Genomic DNA, 24,679 nt, shown 5'->3' with positions numbered 1-24,679 from the left:
GCGGAGCTGGTGGGAGGGCGCCCGCCGGGTCACGTGAGATGTTTAGTCCGCACTCTACAGGGGGCAGCCATTTTCTTAAAGGCTGTTCAGCTCGCGACAATTTCAGAGCACTGACGTGAAAAATCTGGGATGCTTTCGGGTCTAGTTATCAACTCTGGGAATGAGGCAGAAAGAAAACACGTCTACCACTCAGGCATAGGAGTGTCCAGCTCAAGTGTCTTACTACTTCCAGGTCCCCCAATTTACTTGTTTCCTGGGTTCTTAGAAGTGATGAAGCAAACGCAGAAAATAGGGCCTAAGCCTATTAAAGACGTTTTTCCACCGGCGGGTCCTAGGCCAGGAGTCTTAGGGTATAAGTACATCTGGGTGAATGGAGTCCTGGTCCTTTAAGGGTGTGTGCCAAGGGGCGGAGTCTAGAGCGGAAGTTGTAAATCAGGGCTGAAGTCCGGCTAATGAAGGGCGGAAGTGGAGTGTCCAGGGTTGTAATTATGGCGCAGGAAGAGGAAGATATTCGAGATTACAATTTGACTGAAGAGCAGAAGGCAATCAAGGCCAAGTATCCTCCAGTCATTCGGAAATACGAGTGTGAGTAGGTGGCTCAGTTTTCTCATGCCCTCTTTCCTTGCCCAGGTCTTCTGGCCTCTCCGGCTTTACCCCATTAGGTGCTTCAGGGGTGATCCCATTTCGCCCTGTATTGTAGGTACGAGTCCGGGGGATGCTGGAGGAAAAACCCACCTGGTCTGAGAGTCGGGAACTGGGCTGCTGCGTCTACAGTCTTTTGAACTCTTTCTTCATATACCTAGTCACATTTATCTTGTGGGAATTTTATCAGTGTATTCTAAAGAAAACCATATTTCTAAGCATTTGCGGGGTTGTCTCCCCTACGTATCTCCCAACAGTGGGATGGTTAGAGCAGTGGATATACTTGTGCATCCTTTGTTTTGCACGTGTGCAAGTGTATCTGTAAATTTCCGATGTTACGTTGCTTTGTCAAAGGATATGTGCATTTTTAAGATTTTTATTTATTTATTTTGGAGGGAGGCAGAGAATCCCAGGCAGGCTCTGCCCTGTCAACCTCATGTTGGGGCTCAGTCCCATGAACCGCGAGATCATGACCTGCGCCAAAATCAGGAGTCCCACGCTCAATAGACTGAGCCACCCAGGCACCCCAAGATATGTGCATTTTTAACTTTAACAGTTTTTGCTAAATTGATCTCCAGTGATGTTGTAACAGTTTATACTCTCACTGTCATTATGTGAGCGTGCTTTAGTCCTCACACTTCCGCCCATTTACTGCATTACCATACTTTGTCTTTTCCAATTTAAATATTTTGTGATATTAGTTGCATTTTAATTTTTTTAACATTTATTTATTTTTTGAGAGACAGAATATGAGCGGTACAGGGGCAGAGAGACAGGCAGACACAGAATCTGAAGCAGGCTCCAGGCTCTGAGCTGTCAGCACAGAGCCAGACATGGGGCTCAAATTCAGGAACACAAGATCATGACCTGAGCCGAAGTCAAGATCATGACCTGAGCTGAAGTCAGATGCTCAACCGACTGAACCACCCAGGCGCCCTGGCATTTTTCTTATTATAAGTGAAGTTGAACATACTTAAGTATGTTTGGAGCTATTTGTATGTCCATTTCTGGGATGTGTATATTCATATTTTGAACCCATTTTTCTATTGGATTGTTGGTCTTATTTTACTCTGCAGAAATTTATTTTTATGTAGTGAAATTTATTAACCCTTCTTATGACTTCTGGGTAGTCATACTTAGGAAGGCTTTGTCCACTCTAAGATTGTAAAACAATTCTGTGTTTTCTTGTACATTTGGAAATGAAAACTTTTTTTTTTTTTTTATTTAAGTAAGCTCTGTGCTCAGTGTGGAGCTTGAACTCACCACCCTGAGTTCAAGAGTGGCATGCTCTACCAACTGAGCCAGCCAGGTGCCCTTGGAAATGCAAACTTACATTGAAGTATAATATATGGAAGAATGCACATACCATAAGTGAATGTTCACACACTGAATACACCTGTATACCTAATAACCATGTGGATAAACAATATTACAGCATCCTGTCTTATGCCCCTTTCCAATCACCACCGCCCTCCCCACTGCTCCCATTATCCTGACTTTTTTTTAAAGATTTTATTTTTAAGAAATCTCTACACCCAACATAGGACTCGAATTCACAACCCTGAGATCAAGAGTTGCCCATGCCACCAATTGAGCCAGCCAGGTGCCCCCCATTAACCTAACTTTTAACATCATAGATTAGCTTTGCCTGTTATTGTTTTTTTTTTTTTTATGTTTATTTATTTTGAGAGAGAGATAGAGAATCCCAAGTAGGCTCTACACTGGGGCTCAAACTCACAGTGAGATCATGCTGAGGCAAAATCAAGAGTCAGATGCTTAACCAACTAAGCCGCCGAGGTGCCCCTATTCTATCTTTTAATATGTTGTAGGACACTCTCCCCTCACTATTGGCCCCTTTCCTGCCATTCTTGGTTTTTTTTTTTTTCCTATATGTAGATAAACATCAGCTATGTGTAAATATATACAAAACTAGTATGATGACTTCCATCTGCACATCACCCAGCTTCAGCAATGATCAGTTAATGGTTTACCTTTTTTTATCTGTACCCTTATACCTCTATAGGGGAGGAAAAAAAATCTTTCTCCTATACCCATCATAGGTACATTGGCTGGGGCCCTACAAATCAGTTAGAAAAAACAAACTTATAAACACATGTGTTGCACATTCACCTGGAAGTATTTTTTTTTTTAAGTTTATTTATTTTGAGGGGTGCCTGTGTGGTTCAGTCGGTTGAGCGTCTGACTCGTGGTTTTGGCTCAGGTCATGGTCTCACGGTTCATGGGTTTGACCCTGTATCAGGCTCTGCGCTGGCAGTGCAGAGCCTGCTTTGGATTCTCTCTCTCTGCCCCCTTTGCTCTCTGTCTCTCTCAAAATAAATAAACTTAAAAAACATTTTTAAAATTATTTTGAGAGAGTGTGTGAGTGAGTGGAGGAAGGGCAGGGAGAGAGAAAGAATCCCAAGCAGGCTCTGCACGGTCAGCCCAGCCCAAAGTAGGGCTCAAACTCCCAAACAGCTGAAGTCAAGAGTCGGTTGCTTAACCGACTGAATCACCCAGGTGCCCCTCACATAGGAGTATTCAGTGATGAGTAACTCAAAGGGCTGGTTAGAACTTGAGCTTATATAGCGTCTTAACAGGAGCAGTAATTTTGTAGAGAAATGACAAGACAAAGGAAAAGCATTTTGTACTTCTGGGGCGGCCAATTGTGGGATGATAAATATATAGAAAACTAATGGAAGGTGAGGGCTAGTTAGGAAACTTTATTATGTAGATTCCTCTGGTGCTGACTGGGTGGATAAGGGTCTAGAGTTTTCTTTAATGATTGATTTCTGTCCTTGCTGATAGGCAAAGGGGAGCACCTTTATACATTTATGTTTTAGATATATAGTGGGAGGGCAGAGAGTTTTTCTTGTATCTTCTCATTTGTCTTCAACTCAAAATAATCTTTATACCTGAGTGGCATATTTCTGGCTACCTTTCACCTCCTTTTCATTTATTTTAAAGTAAACTGCAGATAGGGGCACCTGGCTGGCTCAGTAGGTAGAGCATGTGACTCTTGGTCTTGGTGTTGTGAGTTCTAGCCCCACAATGGGTATAGAGATTACTTAAATAAATAAAAACTTTTAAAAATAAAATAAACCACAGATAAAAAATACTATTGGTATTTTCTCAATCATATTAATTATAAATTTAGGGAGAATTAAAACTTTAATATTTATATTAGGATTTTTTTGAGGAATGGTGTATGCCTTTCCATTTTTCAAATCTTGTGTATCCTGAGAAGGTTATTTTTAGGTATTTCATCTTTTTTGTTTCTTTTCCTTTTAAAAAAAATATTTATTATGAGAGAGAGAAAGCGAGTGAGTGTGGGTGGGGCAGGAGAAGGAGAGAGAATCCCAAGGAGGCTCCATGCTGTCAGTGCAGAGCCTGACATGGGGCTCTATCTCACAAACCAGGAGATCATGACCTGAGCCAAAGTCAAGAGTTGGATGCTTAACTGAATGAGCCACCCAGGCGCCCATCTGTTGTTATTTATTTATTTATTTTTTATAGTAATGTCTTTGGCATTGTGGGACTCAAACTCATGACCCTGAGATCAGGAGTCACGTGCTCTACTCACTGAGTCAGCCAGGCCCCCACACCTTTTTTGTTTCTGATGTAAATGATCTTTTCTGCCCTGATATCATCTCTTGTCTATCCTGTTATTGACTATAATTGTGAAAGCTGCTGAGTTGTATAATTAATTTTTTACCCTGCTTCCTTATAGTATTCCCTTATAGTTAGTATAATTTTCAGTTGATACCCAAGAGTATCCAAATTTTTTTCATCGTACACTTTGAATTTTGTGTGTTCAACTGTATTATAATAATATATGCATTATAAAACTCTGTTTTCTTTCCTCTAATACCACTTCTGACGTCAAGTGTGTGGTTTCTCCACATCAAGCAGTTTTCCAGTTCTCTGACACCAACTTGGGTATCAGTCAATTCAATTCTGTTCTGATCCTAACTCCCTGGAATTAACACAGACCCCACAGTTTAAGGGCTGAATTGCACAAGACTGCTTCCACTTCATATGGCAGCCCCAAATGGGGTACCCAAGCTACCCACACTTCTGCCTAACCAGTTGCAAATTCTGGTGTTCCCATGCATTCTCCTCCCACTCTTCCTTGGGCTCAAGTTCAGTAATTTGCTAGAACAATTCACAGAACTCAGGTAACCATGCTTTACTTAGGTTTACCAGTTTATTATAGGGGATCCAACTGAGGAACAACCAGACGGATGCCATGCATAGAGCAAGGTATGGGGAGAGGGTCTGGAGCTTCCATGCCCCCTCTGGGCTTGTCGTCCTCCTAGCACATGGATGAGCTCACCAATGGGATGTTCTCCAAATCTCTTTAAGAGTCTATAACTCAGTCTCCTGCTCCACCCTCCACAGGCCAGGCACTCACACCTGGTAGTGAGGGGGTGGGGCTGGAAGTTCCCGCTCTTTAATCTTGATCTTCCTGGTGACTGCCCCATTCTAAGGCTATCTAGGGACCTTACGCTGAGTCACCACCATAGCATAGATTCAGGTGTGGACAGAAGGTAATAATTAATGAATAACAAAACACTCATCACTCAGGAGAATCCAAGGGTTTTAGGAGCTTTGCCAGAAACCAGGGACAAAGACCAAATATATATCTTTATTACACCACAGAAACATTCAGTAAATATAGCAATTAAGAATGAGAGAAAAGGGGCTCCTAGGTGGCTCAGTTGGTTAAGCGTCCGACTCTTGATTTTGGTTCAGATCATGATCTCCCCATTTGTGGGATGGAGCACTGTGTTGGGCTCTGTGCTGGGAGCCTGCTTAGGATTCTCTTTCTCTCTCTCTCTGCCCCTCCCCCTGCACACGTCCTCTCTCTCAAAATAAGCATTAAAAAGAATGAGAGAAGAAAAATAGTTTAACTTTTTAATTTGTTGTACAGAAAAAACTTTTTGCTCAAAAATCCTGTTAATATTTTTATAATATGTTTCATGATTGTATCTATGGAGAGGACCATATATGAATTACATTAATCTATTTCCTAATAACTGAATCCATGCATTCCAGGAATAAATCCCACTTGGTCATACTGGATTCTACTTGGCAACATTTTGTACAGTCTTTGAATTGATGTCATGTGAGATTAGTCTGTTTTTTCTCCCAGCTTCATTTCTTTCCATAGACCACCCCCAAATCTCTCCCCAAGCTTTTCCTGTAGCCCTGTTTTTTCCTTTAAGACTGTGTAGACAACCGTGTAGTTGTCATCTTATTCATTCAGCAATATGATTGAACACCTGTTGTGTATCATGGATTGAACAAAAATTGGAAATAAGAGAATGAGCAAACACGTACAGAGTACCCTTAGTCTTTTGGCACTTACAATGTTAAGTCTTGTTTCCTTTGGGAATTCAGTCCAAGTTAAGTTTATTTCCTAGTCTCTCCTATGTTTCAGTTCTCAAAGTGTGACCCTTGGACCCCTGGGGTTCCCCAGACCCTTTCATAGGATCTGTGATGTCAAAAAACTTTTGCAATAATACTGAGATACTTGCTCTTTCGCTGTGTTGGTATTTGTGCTGATGGTGCAAAAGCATTGGTAGGTACACCTGCTGTTCCCTTAGCACAAATTGAGGCAACACCAAACTGTACTGGTAATCACTTTATTCCTTAACCACTATGTACCTAAGGTTAAAAGAAAAAATCATTTTCACTTAGAGATGTCCTTGATGAATCAGTAAGGACTGTCAGTTTAATTAAATCTTGACCAGTGAGTACATGCCTTTTTAATGTTCTGTGAAACAGAATGGAAAATGTGCATACGGTGTTTCTGTTGCTTGTCAAGGTATTGATGATTACCTTGAGGAAAAGAACTTGTGTAATTGAGTTGTGAGCTGGTTTTTTGTTTTGGTTTTGTTTTTCATGGAAGACCCCCCCCCCCCCACTTTGTTTTCCTCCAAAGAAGGACTGAAAGCCAGGTCACGATCTCGCGGTCCGTGAGTTCGAGCCCCGCGTCAGGCTCTGGGCTGATGGCTCGGAGCCTGGAGCCTGTTTCCGATTCTGTGTCTCCCTCTCTCTCTGCCCCTCCCCCGTTCATGCTCTGTCTCTCTCTGTCCCAAAAATAAATAAAAATGTTGAAAAAAAAATAAAAAAAATAAAACAAATATGCGTATATATGTAATTTCACTTCATATAGTTAAATGTGTCGACATTACCTGTATAAATCAATGAACTAATATTTTTTCAAAAGACCAGTGCTTTGGTGTTATACCATCAGGCACAGATAAGATCCATTCTAGGCACAAGATAGAGTTATGGATTTTAATGTTACAGAGTATGAAAATTCATTATAACAGCTTCAAATTCCACATTGCATGTTTCTAGTTTCGGTATAGCATCATGGAAGATTATATATAGTTTTGTGAAAAGCTATTAAGATACTCCTCCCTTTTTCTCCTACATATATGTGAGGTTGATTTTATGTACGTGTTTCAACTAAATCAATATATTGCAACACATTGAAAGACATTCAAAATACTTACCTAAACGATGCCACTCTTTTCACTAAAGTTTTAGGGAAATATGGTTATTTTTTATAAAGGTATGCAATTTATGTTTAGTGAAATGGCTTTGTTTTTTATTGATTATTACTATTTTCTAAAGATTTTATTTTTAAGTAATCTCTATACCCAATGTTGGGCTAGAACTCAATCCTGAGATCAAGGGTCACATGTTCTACTGACTGAGCCAGCCATGTGCCCCAATTTTGTTGTTGTTTTTAAATGAATTAGTAAGTATTTAAACGTTTTTTCGTTAAAATTTCTAGTATGGTTAACATGGACAGATACAACACATATAAATCAAACCTTTTTGGGATCTTCAATAATATTTGAGTAAAGGGTTCCTAAGACCAAAAATTTGAGAACTACTGGCCTATAGTAATCTGTCATTGTTCTTTCAAATTGTTTTTTAAAATGGAGATATAATTTACATATGGTAGAAGTGCTCAGATCTTAAGTGTAGAGTCTGATAAGTTTTGATAAACATACATATCCATTTATGATTGAAGTGTATTATACATTGGATTGTAGAACATTTCCATCACCCTAGAAAGTTCCCTTTTGCTTTTTTTCCTATAAGCCTCCCCCCCCCCCATGTCCTTACTTTGAGGCAGTTTGGATTTCTATTACCAGAGCATAATTTTGCCTAAAGTTTCACACAGTATAGATTCTTTTATGCCTGGCTTCTTCACTTAGTATCAAAGATAAACACAGCCAGACATTAAAGTGGTGAATGACTTTTTTTCAGTAATTATAGTAAAAGAAAGAACTGAGCTCCATTCCAAATTTTGCAGAGGTGATGGGGCCTTTTAAAGGGAGAATTGAGAAGAGGGGAGAGCAGGGGCCTCATAGATTCAGAGAAGTGAAAAATTACAAACAGTTAGTCTGCGTAAATTCGATTAGGCCTGCAGGATTTGGTAGCAGGCAGTTACGGAAGTTAGGATTCAATCCTCCCACTGAGACCAGGAGTCCTTTATGCTGATTACATTTCAAAGGAGTGGCTCTGGAGTCCTTGAGAAGGACCCTGCTGAGTTGTAAGAGATAAATATTCACAGTTGTAAGTCCTTTATAGTAAATGCTTTAAGAAAGGGAGGTTAAGGGCCTATTGTTAGGTTTTGGTTGGAATGAACAATAAATTCTCCTGTCTGTGTAGCTCTTTCCCCCCCAGCAGGTAATCTAATGCTTTGGGGCCTGGGTGATCCTTGGAACTAGGCTTATGCTGCTAGAAGTCCAGCTGTGCTAAAGTTTGATCACTCTTGTCACAGAGGAGTTTGGATAAAGGTGTTACATGCTGAGAGTTCTGCAGTTTTCACTTAATGTTTTTGAGATTCATGTTAATGCATGAGTCAGTAGATCACACCATTAAAAAAAATGTTCATTTATTAATTTTTGAGAGAGAGAGAGTGCAAGCAGAGGGGGGAGGGAGGACAGAGAGAGAGGAAGGGAGAGAATCCTAAAAAGGCTTCTTGCCATGAGCGCAGGGCCTGTCGCGGGGCTCAGACCCATGAACCATGAGATCATGGCCTGACCCAAAACCAAGAGTTGGATTCTTAAGGAACTGAGCCATCCAGGTGCCCCAGTAAGTCACGCCATTTTATCGCTGAGTAGTATTGCATCGCATCTTTATCTGTTCTCTTATCGGTGAACTTTCGGTTTTTCATTTTGGGGAATCCACTGCTGTGAGCATTCTGGATACATGCTTTCATTACTCTAAGGTTAATACCTGTCATTTTCTTTTAACTTCTTTATCATCTCTGCTGGTCATCTCTGGTGCCTAAAACATATTAAGTCCACAGGAATATTTTTGAGTGACTTGGAGAAGAATTTGAGCCTTGAGTGTCACCAAAAAACTATGTGTTATGGTACAAAATCTACTACACTGGCACTCAGGACGTCTCAATTCTAGGCCCAACTTTGCCTCTAAACAACAGTAGTCTTTAACAAGTCCCACGATCTCTTCGGATTTCAGGTTTCTTCTTCTTTTTAAAAAAAATTTTAAAGTAATCTCTACACCCAACATGGTCTCAAACTCACAACCCAAGGTCAAGAAGTCACGCGCTCTACAGATTGAGCCAGCCAGGTGCCCCAGTTTTCTTCTTGTCCGTGAGGGAATTATATTAAATGAGCTGCAAGGCTTCCTTCTAGCCTGAATATTCAATGATCTAAGTAGAAGAACTGACAGAAGTCATGATACCAGTGAAGAGTAGACTGAAATGTTGGGATAACGGATCCAGTGGGAGTTTGCTGTAGTAGCAGGTGTTGCTTTCAGGTGTTTCTGTGGGGATAATCAGGAAGAAGCTCATAAACATCGTGTTGAGTTTACTTTTTTTTTTTTTAATTTTTTAATGTTTGTTTACTTTTGAGAGAGAGAGAGAGAGAAAGCACGAATGTAGGGGCACAGAGAGGGAGACAGAGGATCTGAAGCGGGCTCTATGCTGACAGCAGAGAGTCCGACATGGGGCTCCCAACTCAGTGAACCGTGAGATCATGACCTGAGCTGAAGTCGGACACTTAACCGACTGAGCCACCCAGGCGCCCCTACTTTTTTTTTTTTCAATAATTTATTTATTTTTGAAAGAGAGAGCAAGAAGAGGAGGGGCAGAGAGAGAGGGAGACAGGATCTGAAGCATGCCTGTGCTGACAGCAGTGAGCCTGAGGGGGGCTCGAACTCTTGAACCCCGTGAGATCATGACCTGAAACAGAGTTGAATGCTCAACTGACTGAGCCATCCAGGCACCACAGAAGGATAATATTCTTAATAATGAACTAGAGTTTCTTGTGACTTGCAAGTCAAGTTCAATGACATATGTGTTTTCCCCTCTCTCCCTCAGATTTGGATCATACGGCAGATGTCCAGTGAGTATACCTGCAATTTATATCTTTGAAATCATGTTCTTAAATAGGAAGTCCGATGTTTTAATCTTGATGTCCCTAATTTTATTTTATTATTTATCTATTTATTTTTTAAAGTTTATTTATTTTGTGAGGGAGGGAGAGAGAATGTGCACACAGATGCACACACAACCCAGGGAGGGACAGACAGCGAGGGAGAGGGAGAATCCTCTCTGTCAGAACAGAGCCTGACGTGGGGCTCAGACCCACAAACTGTGAGATCATGACCTGAGCTGAGATCAAGAGTTGGACACTTAACCAACTGAACCACCTAGATGCCCCTTGATGTCCCTAATTTTAATTTTCTCTTCCTATTTTCGTTCCTTTACAACATGAAAATGATGGTTTAAAAGAACCCAGTTTCTGTGCCATTAAATTGATTGCTGCCTTTGGTTTTGTATTTACCATGCTAATTTTATTTTGACTTTGCTGTCAAGTTTTCTCTCTTGCTCTCCTGAATTTTATTACACAGGGCATAAATGTATTTCTTTAGGTTACATGCATGGGGAGATACTCTGGAGGAAGCATTTGAGCAATGTGCAATGGCCATGTTTGGTTACATGACAGATACTGGGACTGTGGAGCCCCTCCAAACACTAGAAGTAGAAACCCAAGGTAACCAATTTGTTTTCAGGGAAGAAATTGTTATGCAAATGTGCAGCGTTGTACATGATTTCAGTATATTTTCACAATAAGAGCAACTAAATTAATTATGAGCTTGTTTTTCCTCTTTTCAGCTAGCCTAAGAAATTCATTACACTTTTAAATTCAAACAAGTTTTTAGAGAGGAGAATCATTAAACATCATACTATCATGGTTCTTCTTGATCCTGTGTAGGAGATGACTTAGAGTCTCTTCTGTTTCACTTTTTGGATGAGTGGCTTTATAAGTTCAGTGCTGACGAATTCTTCATACCCCGGGTAAGCAACGGTTTTTCTTTTTTACTGAGCAAACGGGTTCTAGTTCAGATTTTAAGAGAACAAATGATTGAGAATAGAATGTGTGATGCAAAACCAAGCCATACAGATCCTAAGATGATACTGATTTGTAGAAAACAGGGACTCCTTGGTTAATCTGCCTTTGCCTATGTATATGCATCTTGTAATATTTAGATCTCTTACCATATACTTGTCACTAATCAGGATTGTGTGATAAGAATGCACCTGCTGTCTTCACCCACACTTTTTATGTCTCCCTAGTTTGAGCTATATTTATGTCCATCCATATGTTCCTTTGTCCCTTGTGAAATTTAGCAACTCTGCCATGTTGGCCTAAATTTAAAAATTGCTGTCAGTTTTCCTTAACATGAAAAAGGAAAATCTAAATGGAGATTGCCTGTTGCCATCAGCCTCTAGAAGGGAATCTATCTCAACATCACTGTTACCTAACACACAGCGCCTTGCTTCCTTGCTTCCATAATCACTCCATTCTCTCCCTTCCCAGCTATGCTACATACACTCTTCTAACTGGTCCCTAGTCCTGCAGAGTTCAAGAGCCTACAGTGTTAGTTAAAAATGGGCCAAGAATGATTGAAATCCTGTATCATTCTATTCTATTTTACAGAGAAAGTTCTTGACTCCTGCTTTTAGAGTGTACATTTTTCAAGAACGTTTCTCTTCACTATATAAGAAAAAAACCTTATTTCCTTGAAATATATTTAGTTTGTTGTTCTACTTTAGTTAACATTTTAATTTTCTTTGCTTCAGGGAAGTTGTACATTGTTATTTTCCAGGAAAGGGGACAACCTAGACATATTTTTGTTAATTAAAGTATAACTGACATACAATATTATGTCAGTTTCAGGTGTACAACATAGTGTTTTGACAGTTATTAGACATGTTTTAGTAGATGGTCTATTATGAACATTTTTTTAAATTAAATTTTCTTTTCCTCTTTAGGAAGTGAAGGTACTTCATATCGATCAAAGAAATTTCAAATTACGGTCAATTGGGTATGTTTTGAAGATCTTTTTAAGTAACAAGCCATGAAAGATGTTAAAATTATATTCTTCACTGAACGTACTGGGCAGGAAGACAGAAATGTTAAGTCAGAGGTCCCATTGCAGCCCAGTGGGCCTCTGCAGATTAAGCTTTGTGAACCCTAGGAGCAAGGGCTTTGGTCCTCAGCTTTGGAAGACCAGAAATGTGTCAGAACAGTTAATTTTGGTTCTTAAACCTGATTCCCAATTTATTGATTTTTTTTTTTATGTTTATTTATTATTGAGAGAGAGAGTGCAAGCCCAGGAGGGACAGAAAGAGAGGGAGACACAGAATCTGAAGCAGACTCCAGGCTCTGAGCTGTCAGTACAGCAGAGCCCAATGCAGGACTCGAACCCACGAACTGTGATCATGACCTGAGCCGAAGTCAGACGCTTAACCAACTGAGCCACCCAGGCACCCCTGGTTTGTTTTGTTTTGTTTTGTTTTGTTTTTAAGATTTATTTTAGAGAGAGTGTGAGTAGGGTAGAGGGGCAGAGAGAGAGAATCATAAGCAGGCTCCATGCTCACTGTGAACCCCACGTAGGGCTCAGTCCCACAGCCATGTGATCATGAACTGAGCTGAAATCAAGAGCCGTATACTCAACCAGCTGAGCCACCCAGGCTCCCCTCTTTTAGGTTATTTCTATGTAAAGCCTATTGTTTCCACTTCATGTTGAATTTGATTCATTTCTTTTTTCTTTTTGTAAAGTGAGGTCTTTTATTCTTCTCCCTCCTTTTTTTTTTTTTTAATGGGTATGGAATCAGCCTTATCCAAGGGTATTTAGCTAATAAATGGTTGAACAGAAATTTAAAACTTTGTTCTTTTTACTACCAATACTGCTTCTCCAACTGTGATCTCTAGCCACATTCATCTTGAAGGGAGAGAAGATACTTATCCCGGGTTCTAGGAAAGTACCCTTCTGGGGCCTTCTATGCACAGACCATGGACATTTTCTCAAAAGTTATAAAATAAGAGCATATTACAGAATGTAGTATTTTGCCTCTGTGATACTCAGGCCTACTTTCTCCAGTGGGAGATAATATTTAAATCATTGTATAGCCTTGAGTACAGTGAAAATTTTGAACATGCGGCTGTATTTATTTATTAAAAACTTTTTTTTAATGTTTATTTATTTTTGAGAAAGAGACAAAGCATGAGCAGGGGAGGGGCAGAGAGAGAGGGAGACACAGAAGCTGAAGCAGGCTCCAGGCTCTGAGCTGTCAGCACAGAGTCCCACGCGGGGCTTGAACTCACTGACCGTGAGATCATGACCTGAGCCGAAGTTGGCTGCTCAACTGACTGAGCCACCAGGTGCCCCTATTAAAAACATTTTTTAATGCTTATTTTTGAGAGAGAGCGCAGGTGCATGAGTGGGGGAGGGGCAGAGAGAGGGAGACACAGGGGCAGAGAGGGAGACGCAGAACTACAAACAGTCTCTAGGCTTCATGCTCCGTGCTGTCAGCACAGAGCCAAATGCGCGGCTCTAACTCACGAACCACGAGATCATGACCCGAAGTTGGACACTTAACTGACTGAACCACCCAGGTGCCCCTCAAACTGAAATTTAAAGCCCCTTATCCCTCCCATCTCTTTTGGCCTTCTCATATCTTAACCACATTTATAAGATTTATTTTAAAATATTTAAAGGGAGAACAGGTATTAAATCCTGGAAGTCTAAATCATGTTTTAATTTTCCTTCTCAAGGTGGGGAGAAGAATTTTCATTGTCCAAGCACCCTCAGGTATGTTTAAATTCAGCCATTAAAAACATTTGCTACTTTCTTACCATAAAGTTAGTATATGCCAGTAAACTTTAGTGAGTTCTAATAAATTGGTGTGAAGTAAGTGGTAAGTTTTCCTCAGGCTTCCCTGACCATGTTACGTTTAAGCGCTGATTCCACGCATCTGATTTGGTGGATTAGGAGTCAGCACTTGGGCTCCAGGGTCAGGTTTGTTATAGGTTTTTATGGGGTTTAAAAGTCCCTTTGCCTTTTCAAGCTTCTGTATCTCTTCCTGTGATGAAGGTTTTACACTGAATGTTCTCTAAAGTACCTTCTACTTTCTGTGCTTCTCCGGATTCTGTATTTGCCAACCTGTATGACTCCACTCTATGCCAGTCAAATCTGTATATAGGAATAGGGGGAGGCAAATTTTTTCTGTAAAGGGCTAGATAATGTTTAAAGCTTTGTGGAACAAGAGTGATAGAAGAACAATATTTAGCTCCTTTATTGTATCACTATAGCCACCACAGACAATACATAAACGAGTGAATGTGGTTGTATCCCAATAAAACTTCATGGACATTGAAATTTCAATTTCATATCATTTTCAAATGTCATGAGGTATTCTTTTGTGGTTTTTTCCCCCCCAACCATTTAGACATGTAAAAACCATCCTTAGGTGGTAGGACTATACAAAACCAGGTGGCAGCCTGGGTTTGCCCTGTGATTTGCAAGTTGCTGACCCTTGTGTTTAGGCCAAAGAGACCTAAATTAGTTGAGAGTGACTGGGAAGTCCTGGTTGCTTCTAGTAGCTGCGGTATCATTTCTTCAAGCACAACATAATGAAATGAAGCCTGATGAGGGAACTTTGGGAGAGAAGCTTAAAAAGAGAGAAACCGCTAGAAGGGAGCATGTGAATTACAATACAAACGACACGTGGAATTTTCTTTTGAACATCTTATGTGTGAGGTATATATTAGACATCTAAATGGAAATGTCTCATAATAGGCATTTGCCTATAGGATGTCTTATTCAGGAGATAGCTATCTCTGCAAACATAAATCTGGGAGCCACCACTGAGCAGAGGATATCTATAGCCATAGGATTAGATGAGATTATGTCGGAGGGAGTATAGATAAGAGAGAGTATAGAGGGGACTGAGCCCTGGGGTACTAAGTTTGGAAGAGACAGAGCCAAAAAGTAAAAGACAAGGAGAACCTCATGAAAGGGAGCAAAAGAAGAGGGGGTGCCCTAAAGCCAGATATCTAATGATCTTGAGACCTCTCAGAGGTTGCGTAAGATGAGGATTGAGAATTATCCATGGGTTTACTAATCAATGGAAAGATACATGGGTCAAAGAGAGAATGAAAGATAGGAAAGTGGAGGCAGTGTATTGAGACAGTTCTTTTGAAGAGTTTGAAAAGGGGAACAAATAGAACAGTACTAGCCAGAGGGGAATGCGGTTGGAAAGGGAGGAGTTTGTGTGTGTGTGTGTGTGTGTGTGTGTGTCTTGTTTTAGCTACAAGGTTTGTAGCACCAACGTAGGCTGTGTGGAAGTGATCTAGGAACTTGGGGCAAATTGATCATGCTGGAGAGGAAGAGAATAATTTCAGAACAAAGACCTTAAGTTTTGGTAAAGGGGGGTGTGGGGTGGTGTGTTCAGGTACAGGAGCTGATCTTCTGATAGGAGCAGGGACGGGCTGTTCATTGTAATAGGAGGAAAGGCTAATGTGAGTACGGATGGAGAAGATAAGTCACTTCTTACTGATTGCTCCTGTTTTCTCTAGGAGGCCTGGTGTGAGGGTGAGAATGAGGGAGGAATCCTAGAGGTGAAGATGGAAAGTAATTGTTTCAGAGACTGAGCAAGGGAATTTAGTGGCAAATGTAGGATGACTAGTCAGTGCTGAGTGCCCTTTTGAGATTGTGGATGTGATTTAAAGTGACACCACTTAGTATGGTGTGTGCTGCCGTAGGCAGAAAGTTGAATTTGATTTAGGTTGTGGTTTCACCAGGTGATTATGGCAGAGGGAAAAAAGCAAAGGTGGGTGCCATTCAGATCCATCTGGGAAACGTTCAGATTTCTTTTGTGCCATAGAGCTAGCAAATGCCAGTTGCCTATTGCTGGCTATGTTTTGTGCTGCAAAGAATTATTGTAGATTCTTTTCTAGAATGGGAAGGAACCAAGAGAACATCTAATCCTGTGGTGTTAAACCAGGGCAGGCGAGGGGGGATTGTCATGTATCAGAAACATGTGGAGAGAGAACCCAGGAAGTAAAGTGAGTTGGCAGCTGAGGAGGAGAGGAGTCTGTGTTCCTAGGCCCCAGGTTAGACTATAAGGAGGAGGTCCTGAGAAGGAGCTCTGAGCCAGACCATAGGAAAGCTTTGGGTTCCTTGACTCAGTCCACTTGGTAAATGAAAAAGGGGATGCTGGAGAGGTCAGCCAGCCTCCTTAGCCAGGTGGAAACAAAGCCAGGATTAGAGCCTCATCTCTTACCTCCCAGTCAGCGCTCTTTCCCTGTGCACATGTGGCTTCTCATTTTTACCGGATGACTGTACAATGCTGTACAAATAACTGCTTGTATCACGTGAGTTTTTAGTTTTTCAGAATAATAGTAAAATTTGGCCTTTCTGCCTATTGTTGTAGAGTTACTGATCCTGAGTTTGATTTTCATTTTTTCCTATTTGTTTATTCTCTAACCCCAACTTTAGGGCACTGAAGTCAAGGCAATAACGTACTCAGCAATGCAGGTCTATAATGAAGAGAAGCCAGAAGTTTTTGTGATCATTGACATTTAAGATACCAAAAAAACAAGAAAAACCCCCTCCTATGAAGAACTGTTTTTTCTCTTCTTTTTAAGAAGATACCATGATACCATGATATAAATTCTACAGTATCTGTTGATATATGGAGATTTGCAGAACAACTTTTTTTTTTTTTTAATGTTTGTTTATTTTCGAACTAGAGAGAGTGTGAGTGGAGAAGGGACAGAGAGAGACAGACAGAAGATCCGAAGTGGGCTCTGCACTGACAGCACAGAGCCCGACGTAGGGCTCAAATTCATGAACCGCAAGATCATGACCTGAGCCAAAGTCAGACACTTAACCAACTCAGCCACCGGGGTGCCCACAGAACAGAACTTTTTAACTTAAAGTGTGACTTTCAGAAATGGAACATCAAGGTGCAGGTTTGGTCCGTGTTACGCAAATACTCAAACTTTAAAGAATTCTTCAGGTGGCAAGTATGGCTTCTCATCTCTTAGTCCCCTGCTGTAGTAGCACCCTTCTAGTGAAACGTCCTGCCTGGTCCCCAGAGGGACCAACGGTGTCAGCAGCAGCCCAGGATACTCTGAACCTTCCATAGTCTTATCGAATTCAGTTTGAAAAAATAATAATAATTTGAGAAATCCTACAACCAGGACTTTGCTTTTTTCTGAATTGGTTAATACATATATTTTCTATATATACATTAAAGAGAGGTTTTGTTTTAGATTTCCTGTGGGACAGAGCCATCCTGTATGCCACTCGGTTTTCTTAGAAGAAATAATTATAGTTGGAACAGTTGGAAGACTTCTGTAGAAAGAGTCCTGAGTTTCTCTCTTTCTCACTATTTTAAAGCACTAATGTCTGGACACTTTTCCTATTTTCTCGTAAGAACAAGTCAGTGCCCTTACAAATGAGCCCCTTCCAGGAGTGCCTGGGTGGCTCGGTCAGTTAAGTGTCAGACTTCAGCTCAGATCATGATTCTCACTGCAGTTCATGGGTTCGAATGTTGTATCAGGCTCTGTGCTGACAGCTTGGAGCCTGGAGCCTGCTTCAGATTGTGTCTCCCTCTGTCTCTGCTCCACCCCTAGTCTCACTCTGTTTCTTTCTCTCTCTCAAAAAATAAATAAACATTAAAAAAATTTTTAAATAAAAAAATGGGCCCTTCTAGTGTGATTTTATATTAAAGCCCATATATTTATACAGTTGGAGAAGAAAAGTGTTTTACATTTCTTTGTGTTTTTCTACGTTCTTCATTGTGGAAAAAAACCACGTTAAAAATGATCTAAACTTCTCAAAGTAGGCAATGTAATGAAACTGCTTCTGTTTGATTTGCAACATTATTCTGTTCTCTATTCATTGATTGAGGTATTTGTTGCCACCACAAGAATTTGCAAAGTTGCTATTTATTCGCACATACAGGAGAAAAGATTGCCACTGGGTGGTGCCAGATACCATTACGGCATGCTAAACTTGACCTAAAACGAAATGGTGAGCTTCTGAAGTGTTCTCAGCACTGTATCTTTTGCTAGCTCTCTAGAAAATAGAGCTAATGGAGACTAGGCCAAGAGCCTACCATTTGAATAGTAGTTCTTGCAGTGAATATATAGCAGGATCACTGGGGTGGTGTTTCTTCCCCTTCTTTATTTTGAGGTACATTTTGTTTATTTGAATTGTGGCCCTCTAAGCAAAAACTGTCTAGAAGAACCTCTCTGCCTTTTGTCAGGGTGAATTTCCAGGCTAACCCAGGTCCCTTTTTTTCATAGACCCCTTTGTATATCATGTGCTATTTGGGACATTGATTGTGAAAATGAGCAGCGGGATATTGTGAGTCCAGTGGAAGAGCTGAATCCAGAATAAGAGCTCTTGGGATGTATTAAGCCAAGTAGGGTATAGTCTTGACTGGGAAAAAAAACGGGTAACCGCACCTCTTACCACCAGTGCTGTGTAATGGGGTTCAGTAAAAGCAAGTCAGTTGTAATTACACAATACGAATTCTATTTCCTTTTATTTATAATAAATTTATAATTTATTAACTGTTTTATGTGAATTTTAAAATGCAGTTTGTGGGGCACCTGGGTGGCTCAGTCGGGTAAGCGTCCGGCTTCGGCTCAGGTCATGATCTCGCGGTCTGTGAGTTCGAGCCCCGCATTGGGCTCTGTGCTGACAGCTCAGAGCCTGGAGCCTATTTCAGATTCTGTGTCTCCCTCTCTCTCTGGCCCTCCCCCATTCATGCTCTGTCTCTCTCTGTTTCAAAAATAAAATAAACGTTAAAAAATAAAAAAAATAAAATGCAGTTTGTGTTAGGGGTGCTTGGGGGGCTCAGTCGGTTGAGCGTCTGATATTGGCTCAGGTTATGATCTCACAGTTTGTGAGTTTGAGCCCCATGTCGGACTCTGTGCTGACAGCTCAGGGCCTGGAGCCTGCTTCGGATTCTGTCTACCTCTCTCTCTGCTCCTTCCCTACTCACACTCTGTCTCTCTCTCAAAAATAAATATTAAAAAAACTTTTTCTTTTAAATGCAGTTTGTGTTCATTTTTAAATATGCCAAAATGAAGATACTCAGTGGAAGGAAAATGAGTATGTTAACTTTTGTGTGTGAAGTTGGCATTCTTGACCCAGCAGCAGCACACAATTTATTTGTTCATTTTTGTTTTTTTATTGAGATGGTCGTACAGTCTCCCCTGCCGCCCCCGACTCTTTTAGTTTCAGCTATGTCTTGGCCTCGGGAGCATATTTTTCTCCTACCGTATAACATTCCCACTCATTGCCACTTTTGTGTCTTATTCTCCTATCTGGGCTGTCTTGCCCTTTTCCAAAAACATGAACAGCGCATCCAGTGCCCAAGGAGTCACAGAAGTAATGAGAGTGAACTGTGGGTGTTTGGCTGAAGATTTATGCAGTAGCTACGGGGGCAGCTGCCTCACAGCTCTTGCCCTTATTGCTACTGTGAATACAGGCCTAGTGCTGCACTTTTTGTGACACTCCACAATTGGGATTTTTATGTGAAAGTCCCAAGTTTGGGGGAAGAAGAAAAAAAACTACTACAGATCATCACAATGGGAAAATGCAGGCTGAATCTCGTCCACAGGTTGCTGGTTGGAAAGTCCTGCTTTAAAGCACAGCTCAAGGGGCGCCTGGGTGGCTTAGTTGGTTAAGCATCCGTTGATTTCAGCTCAGGTCATGATCTCACAGTTTGTGAGTTCGAACCCTGCCTCAGGCTCTGCTAAGGAGCCTGCTTGGGATTCTGTCTCCTGATTTCTCTGCCCCGCCCCCGTTCGCACGCAATCTCTCTCAAAATAAAAACATAAACTTGAAAAGAAATATTAAAAAAAAAAAAAAAAGCTCAAGTCCCATTTTCTTGAGGCCTTCCTAATATTCTAGCCTTCTGTGGTCTTTATGTCTCCCTAGTTAGCTTTAAAGATTTGCAGCCTTAATGTTTTAATTGTTTAGTGTTTGCTAGCCTCATCCCTCTAAACAGAAGGAGTGCTTCCCAATGGCACATAACGGATGGTCCATCACCGCCTGGTGGTCTCTGGGTTAAGCATCTCAGAACTGCATCAAACTCAAGCAGAGCTTGAGCTCTGAGAGATCAGCTCCTTGAGCAGATCTACAAAAGCGTAAGATTGCAAGTCACAAGCCTCAATTTCTAGCCCTCACTCTGCTGTCTAACCTTGGACCTGCTTCCCCATCTGCATGTTATAAGTGTTAGTGGGGCACCTGGGTGGCCCAGTTGGTTGAGCTTCTGACTTTGGCTTACGTCATGATCTCGTAGTTCGTGAGTTTGAGGCCCACATCGGGCTTGTTGATGTCAGTGCACACACTGCTTCGGATCCTCTGTCACCCTCTGTTTCCCTCCTGCATGGGCTCTGTCAAAAATAAACATTTAAAATAAGTAAACAAATGAAACAGGAGTGTTAGTGATTCCTGAACTTTCCAGTTCTAAGTTTCTGTGATCCTGTATACTGTATTTTAAACAACTGAGCTGAGAACGAGCAGGTTTCTGCAGTTTCTGTTTGTTTAGGTCCAAAGCACACCCATCAGCATCTTCTCATTCACTCTTATCAGACAGCCTTTGTTGTGAGTATGGCTGGATGTGCTCTGATGGCAGCGATTTGCCGTAGTGGACATTCCATAGTGGCATGGTGACCTTTTCTCACTGGTGTCTCTCCCTCCCAAGTGGGCTAAGTGGTTATCTGTCTCTGTGACCACTTTGCCAATTCTCTTTCCACTTTGTTATTTTGCCACTTGGGCTTTGGAAGAAAATGTTCAAGAAGGGTGGAAAAAGAACAATTTATACCCTCCTCAAGGTGGGGCATGTGCACTGAGTGAACTAGAATTCTGGCCCGTCCCCACCTCTGAAGTCTGAGCTTCAATCAGAAGGCTTTGAGGATTCCAGATTGAGACCAAGGATTCTGTTTCTTCATCTAAGAAACCAGGGAATTGGAAAGGATGTCCTCCAAAAGCTTTCAGAGCAAATATCCACAGAACTTAGTGACTATAGTACTTTATCAATGTTGTTGCCCATCTAATGTACTATAAATAATTTTTATTTTGTTACCTATCAAATGAACGATGTCTAATTCTGGACATGCAAGAAAGTACTCTTAGGAAAAGGGCCAACATATTTATTTTGTCATAAACGCATATCCAGGACTGGTCTGTGTGGGGTATTTTCCCAAGTGCTTTCAGTATGTTTCCCATTTGTCCTTACAGTATTTTTTTCTTTTCTTCCTTTTTTTAGAGAGCGTGCACATGAGTTGGGGAGGGGCAGAAGGAGAGAGAGAATCATAAGCAGGCTCTATGCCCAGCGCATGGGCTTATGACCTGAGCCAAAATCAAGAGTCAGACGCTTAACCAACTGAGCCACATAGGTGTTCCATGTTCTTCCAGTATTTCTATATGTGGTATCTGCATTTTACAAACATGGAAATTAGTAGCACCTAGAACCACCTGGCTATGTAACTCTCTTCATTGTCTTCATACCATACCCTTTAATATATAACAAATCACATTTATGTAATGATCCTCTGAGGTTAGTATAGCAGCCATCACTCACATTTTATATATAAGGAAACACTTCATGTTTGGGTGATATTTCTCAGGTACAACCCAAAAAGAGATCACTGACAAAGATTGTGCCACTTTCTCTGACATTTATTCTGAAAGTTCAAAAGTTAATGTTATTTAGCAGAGACATTTGGACTATAGAAACGTCTGGTTTCCTAGGACAAGACAGTAAAGAATGGTGGATTTCTACTGTTTCTTCCCACTGTCAAATAAATATACAACTGTGTGTGTGCGTTTTAATTTATACCTATATATTAAATTTTTTAAACATTTATTCATTTTTCAGAGACAGAGACAGAGCATGAGTGGGGGAGGAGCAGAGAGAGGGAGACACAGAATCCGAAGCAGGCTCCAGGACTGCTATCAGCACAGAGCCTGACGTGGGGCTTGAATTCACAGACCGCAAGATCATGACTTTAGCTGAAGTTGGATGTTTAACGGACTGAGATCCCCAGGTGCCCCTATATCTATATATTTTTAAGTAGACTCCACACCCAATGTGGGGCTCGAACTCATGACCCCAAGATCAAGAGCCGTATGCTTCACTGACTAGGCCAGCCAGGCCCCCGAGTGTGTTTTTTAAACTGCTTCCAAGTATAACTGTTAAGGTCATTAGAGTCATGGATTCTGACGCTGACTCGGTCATTCATGAACGGTATGACTTCAGGAAATTTCCTTAACCTATCTGAGGCTTAGTCTCCTCAACTCTGAAATGGTGAGGATGACCACTGACAGACCAGGTTGCTGTGCAATACCCCAGCATCACTGGGGTCATTAAGAATCTTATTTTGTAAATGAAAAAAAAAAGGGAGTAATTTTGGAATCACACTTGGAGCTGTGGACTACGCTAGCGTTATTTTGAGGGTTTGGACTGTGTTGTAAATAGCACAAACCAGAGCCAGATCACTGGGGTCCCTGAACAGTCCTGGTAAGCCACTTACTAACTGTCCACTTTGGACATGTTGCTTTACCTCTCTGCCTTAATTTCTTTATTTGAAGTGATGATGATAGTACTTGTAGGATTGTTAAGAAGATTAAGAAATATAAATAAAGGACAGCACATGACACATAGTAAATGCTCTGTGAGGGCTAGTATTATTACTTTGACGAGAATAATAAATGCTAACAGCTCCTTACTTTCCTCCTTATTAAAACAGTCCACAGTGTTTGGTTAGGGGGTGTCACCAGCCTAGAGACAACCCTGGTAGCCGGTGCCATTCTGCGAGGTCTGTGTTTATGAAGAAGGGCAAAAAAGCCGCTTCTTTCTGCTTCTCCCCTCTCCTGTTTTCTCTTTCGACTTCATTTTCCTTCCTGCTTCTCTACGCCAAGTTTTTCCTGTTTTTCTTTCTTCCATATGTCAGTTGAGCATCCATTTTCAAAAGCTGTGCCCATCTCTTTATGCCAAACCAGTTGCCCTTCTGAGGCGCTCCCTTCCGCTCGTCCCTTCTGGGTTTCCTTGTAGCTCACAGCATTAAACATTCAAGGGTGTATCACAGGAGAAGGAAGATGAGCCAGTTATTGGGTGACTTTGTTTCTGCCTTTATCATTGTTCCCCTAGGCCCTCCAGAGCCCCTCTCAGGACCAGTGCAACTCACCATCACCAACCAGCTAAGTTTACATAACTCTCCAGTTCTGCCTTTTGATTTTTTACCCAGATTGTTTTTATAACTATTTTATTGAGATATAACTCTACCATACAGTTCACCCACTGAAAATGTACAATTCAGTGGTCTTTAGTATATTTTCACAGTTGTGCAACTGTTGCCACAATCAATTTTAGAACATTTTCACCCTCCAAAAAACCCACTACTTTTTTAAGTACACTCCCCACCCTCCTGCCTCCCAGCCCTAGGCAACCACTAATCTACTTCCTGTTCTTTAGCTCTGTGTATTCTGTTGCCCAGATTCTTACCTGCCAATCCTGTCCTTTTTTGAAATAACTGGAAACTCACCTTTTAACGTTTATTTATTTATTTATTTATTTATTTATTGGGACAGAGAGAGACAGAGTGAGACAGAGCATGAACGGGGGAGGGGCAGAGAGAGAGGGAGACACAGAATCGGAAACAGGCTCCAGGCTCCGAGCCATCAGCCCAGAGCCTGACGCGGGGCTCGAACCCACAGACCGCAAGATCGTGACCTGGCTGAAGTCGGACGCTTAACCGACTGCGCCACCCAGGCACCCCTGGAAACTCACCTTTTAGAAGCTATTTGGACTCATCCCACCTGCTTGATCCCAACTTTCTTGGGTTCTCTGATTTCCAAAGAAATACTTAGACTGTGTTGTAAACATTTGGATATATTGCTGCATAAAGTCCCTTAAGTAAATATATGTAGTCACAATTCTGCTTTATATACGTTTTTTTAAGTTTATTTATTTTGAGAGAGTGGAGGAGGGGCAGGGAGAGAGAGCATCCCAAGCAGACTCCGTGCTGTCAGCACAGAGCCTGACACAGGCCTTGATCCCATGAACAATGAGATCATGACCTGAGCTGAAATCAAGAGCCCACGCTAAACCGACTGGGCCACCCAGGTGCCCCTATACCTTTTTTAAACCTTCTTCTTCTTTTTTTTTTTTAATGCTTAAAAAAAATTTTTTTTTAACGTTAATTCATTTTTGAGAGATGGAGAGAGACAGAGTGTGAGCGGGGAGGGGCACAGAGAAGGGGAGACACAGAATCTGAAGGAGGCTCTAGGCTCTGAGCTGTCAGCACAGAGCCCGATGCCAGGCTCCAACCCATGAACCATGAGATCATGGCCTGAGCCGAAGTCAGATGCTTAGCCAACAGCCACCCAGGCACCCCTGAACCTTCTATCTTTAGTGGTCTGTTTCCGTGACACTTAATCCAGGTTTTCCTGGATTCCAAAGCTCCTGGCGCCACGCTCCTTAGGAAGAGATCCTTAATGTCATGTTTTCATATCCAAATTCCATATTTCTTATTTCTATCTATAGCACCCTTAGCCTCCCACTCCCCAGACTGCAGCTGTCTTGGATTCCTCTTAGACTTCTATTCCCTGCACTCATTCCGTGGTTATATTGATGTCCTTTCCATTCGAGGCATAGCTCAAAGCC

At 41.3% G+C, this 24,679-nt stretch overlaps 1 protein-coding gene across 4 annotated transcripts; it reads left to right on the top strand.

Moving 5' to 3' along the window:
* Positions 1 to 65: 65 nt before the first annotated feature.
* On the top strand, positions 66 to 21,850 carry ZBTB8OS (zinc finger and BTB domain containing 8 opposite strand). Of its 4 annotated transcripts, none has more exons than XM_015070261.3 (7): positions 75 to 585; positions 10,016 to 10,040; positions 10,570 to 10,691; positions 10,914 to 10,996; positions 11,975 to 12,027; positions 13,761 to 13,797; positions 16,486 to 18,574. In XM_015070261.3, the coding sequence occupies exons 1-7, from the start codon at positions 453 to 455 to the stop codon at positions 16,570 to 16,572; spliced, it is 540 nt and encodes a 179-aa protein (XP_014925747.1). In that variant the 5' UTR covers positions 75 to 452; the 3' UTR covers positions 16,573 to 18,574. The 4 variants fall into 4 exon arrangements, with proteins under 4 accessions (XP_026915587.1, XP_014925747.1, XP_053066894.1 ...); XM_053210919.1 differs by having other exon boundaries at positions 473 to 585; positions 10,549 to 10,691; XM_015070262.3 differs by having other exon boundaries at positions 475 to 589.
* The last annotated feature ends 2,829 nt before the right edge of the window (positions 21,851 to 24,679 follow it).

This window comes from Acinonyx jubatus, chromosome C1 (genome assembly GCF_027475565.1).
Source record: "Acinonyx jubatus isolate Ajub_Pintada_27869175 chromosome C1, VMU_Ajub_asm_v1.0, whole genome shotgun sequence".
Lineage (NCBI taxonomy): Eukaryota > Metazoa > Chordata > Mammalia > Carnivora > Felidae > Acinonyx > Acinonyx jubatus.
This window is presented reverse-complemented; position numbering and strand designations above follow the sequence as displayed.

Excerpts from the sequence above, each read along its gene's own strand:
- ZBTB8OS (XM_015070261.3), top strand. The coding sequence starts at position 453 with ATGAAGGGCGGAAGTGGAGTGTCCAGGGTTGTAATTATGGCGCAGGAA. Across the intron at positions 10,692-10,913 it reads ACTAGAAGTAGAAACCCAAG|GAGATGACTTAGAGTCTCTT; the intron begins GTAACCAATTTG and ends GATCCTGTGTAG. Across the intron at positions 12,028-13,760 it reads TTCAAATTACGGTCAATTGG|GTGGGGAGAAGAATTTTCAT; the intron begins GTATGTTTTGAA and ends TTCCTTCTCAAG.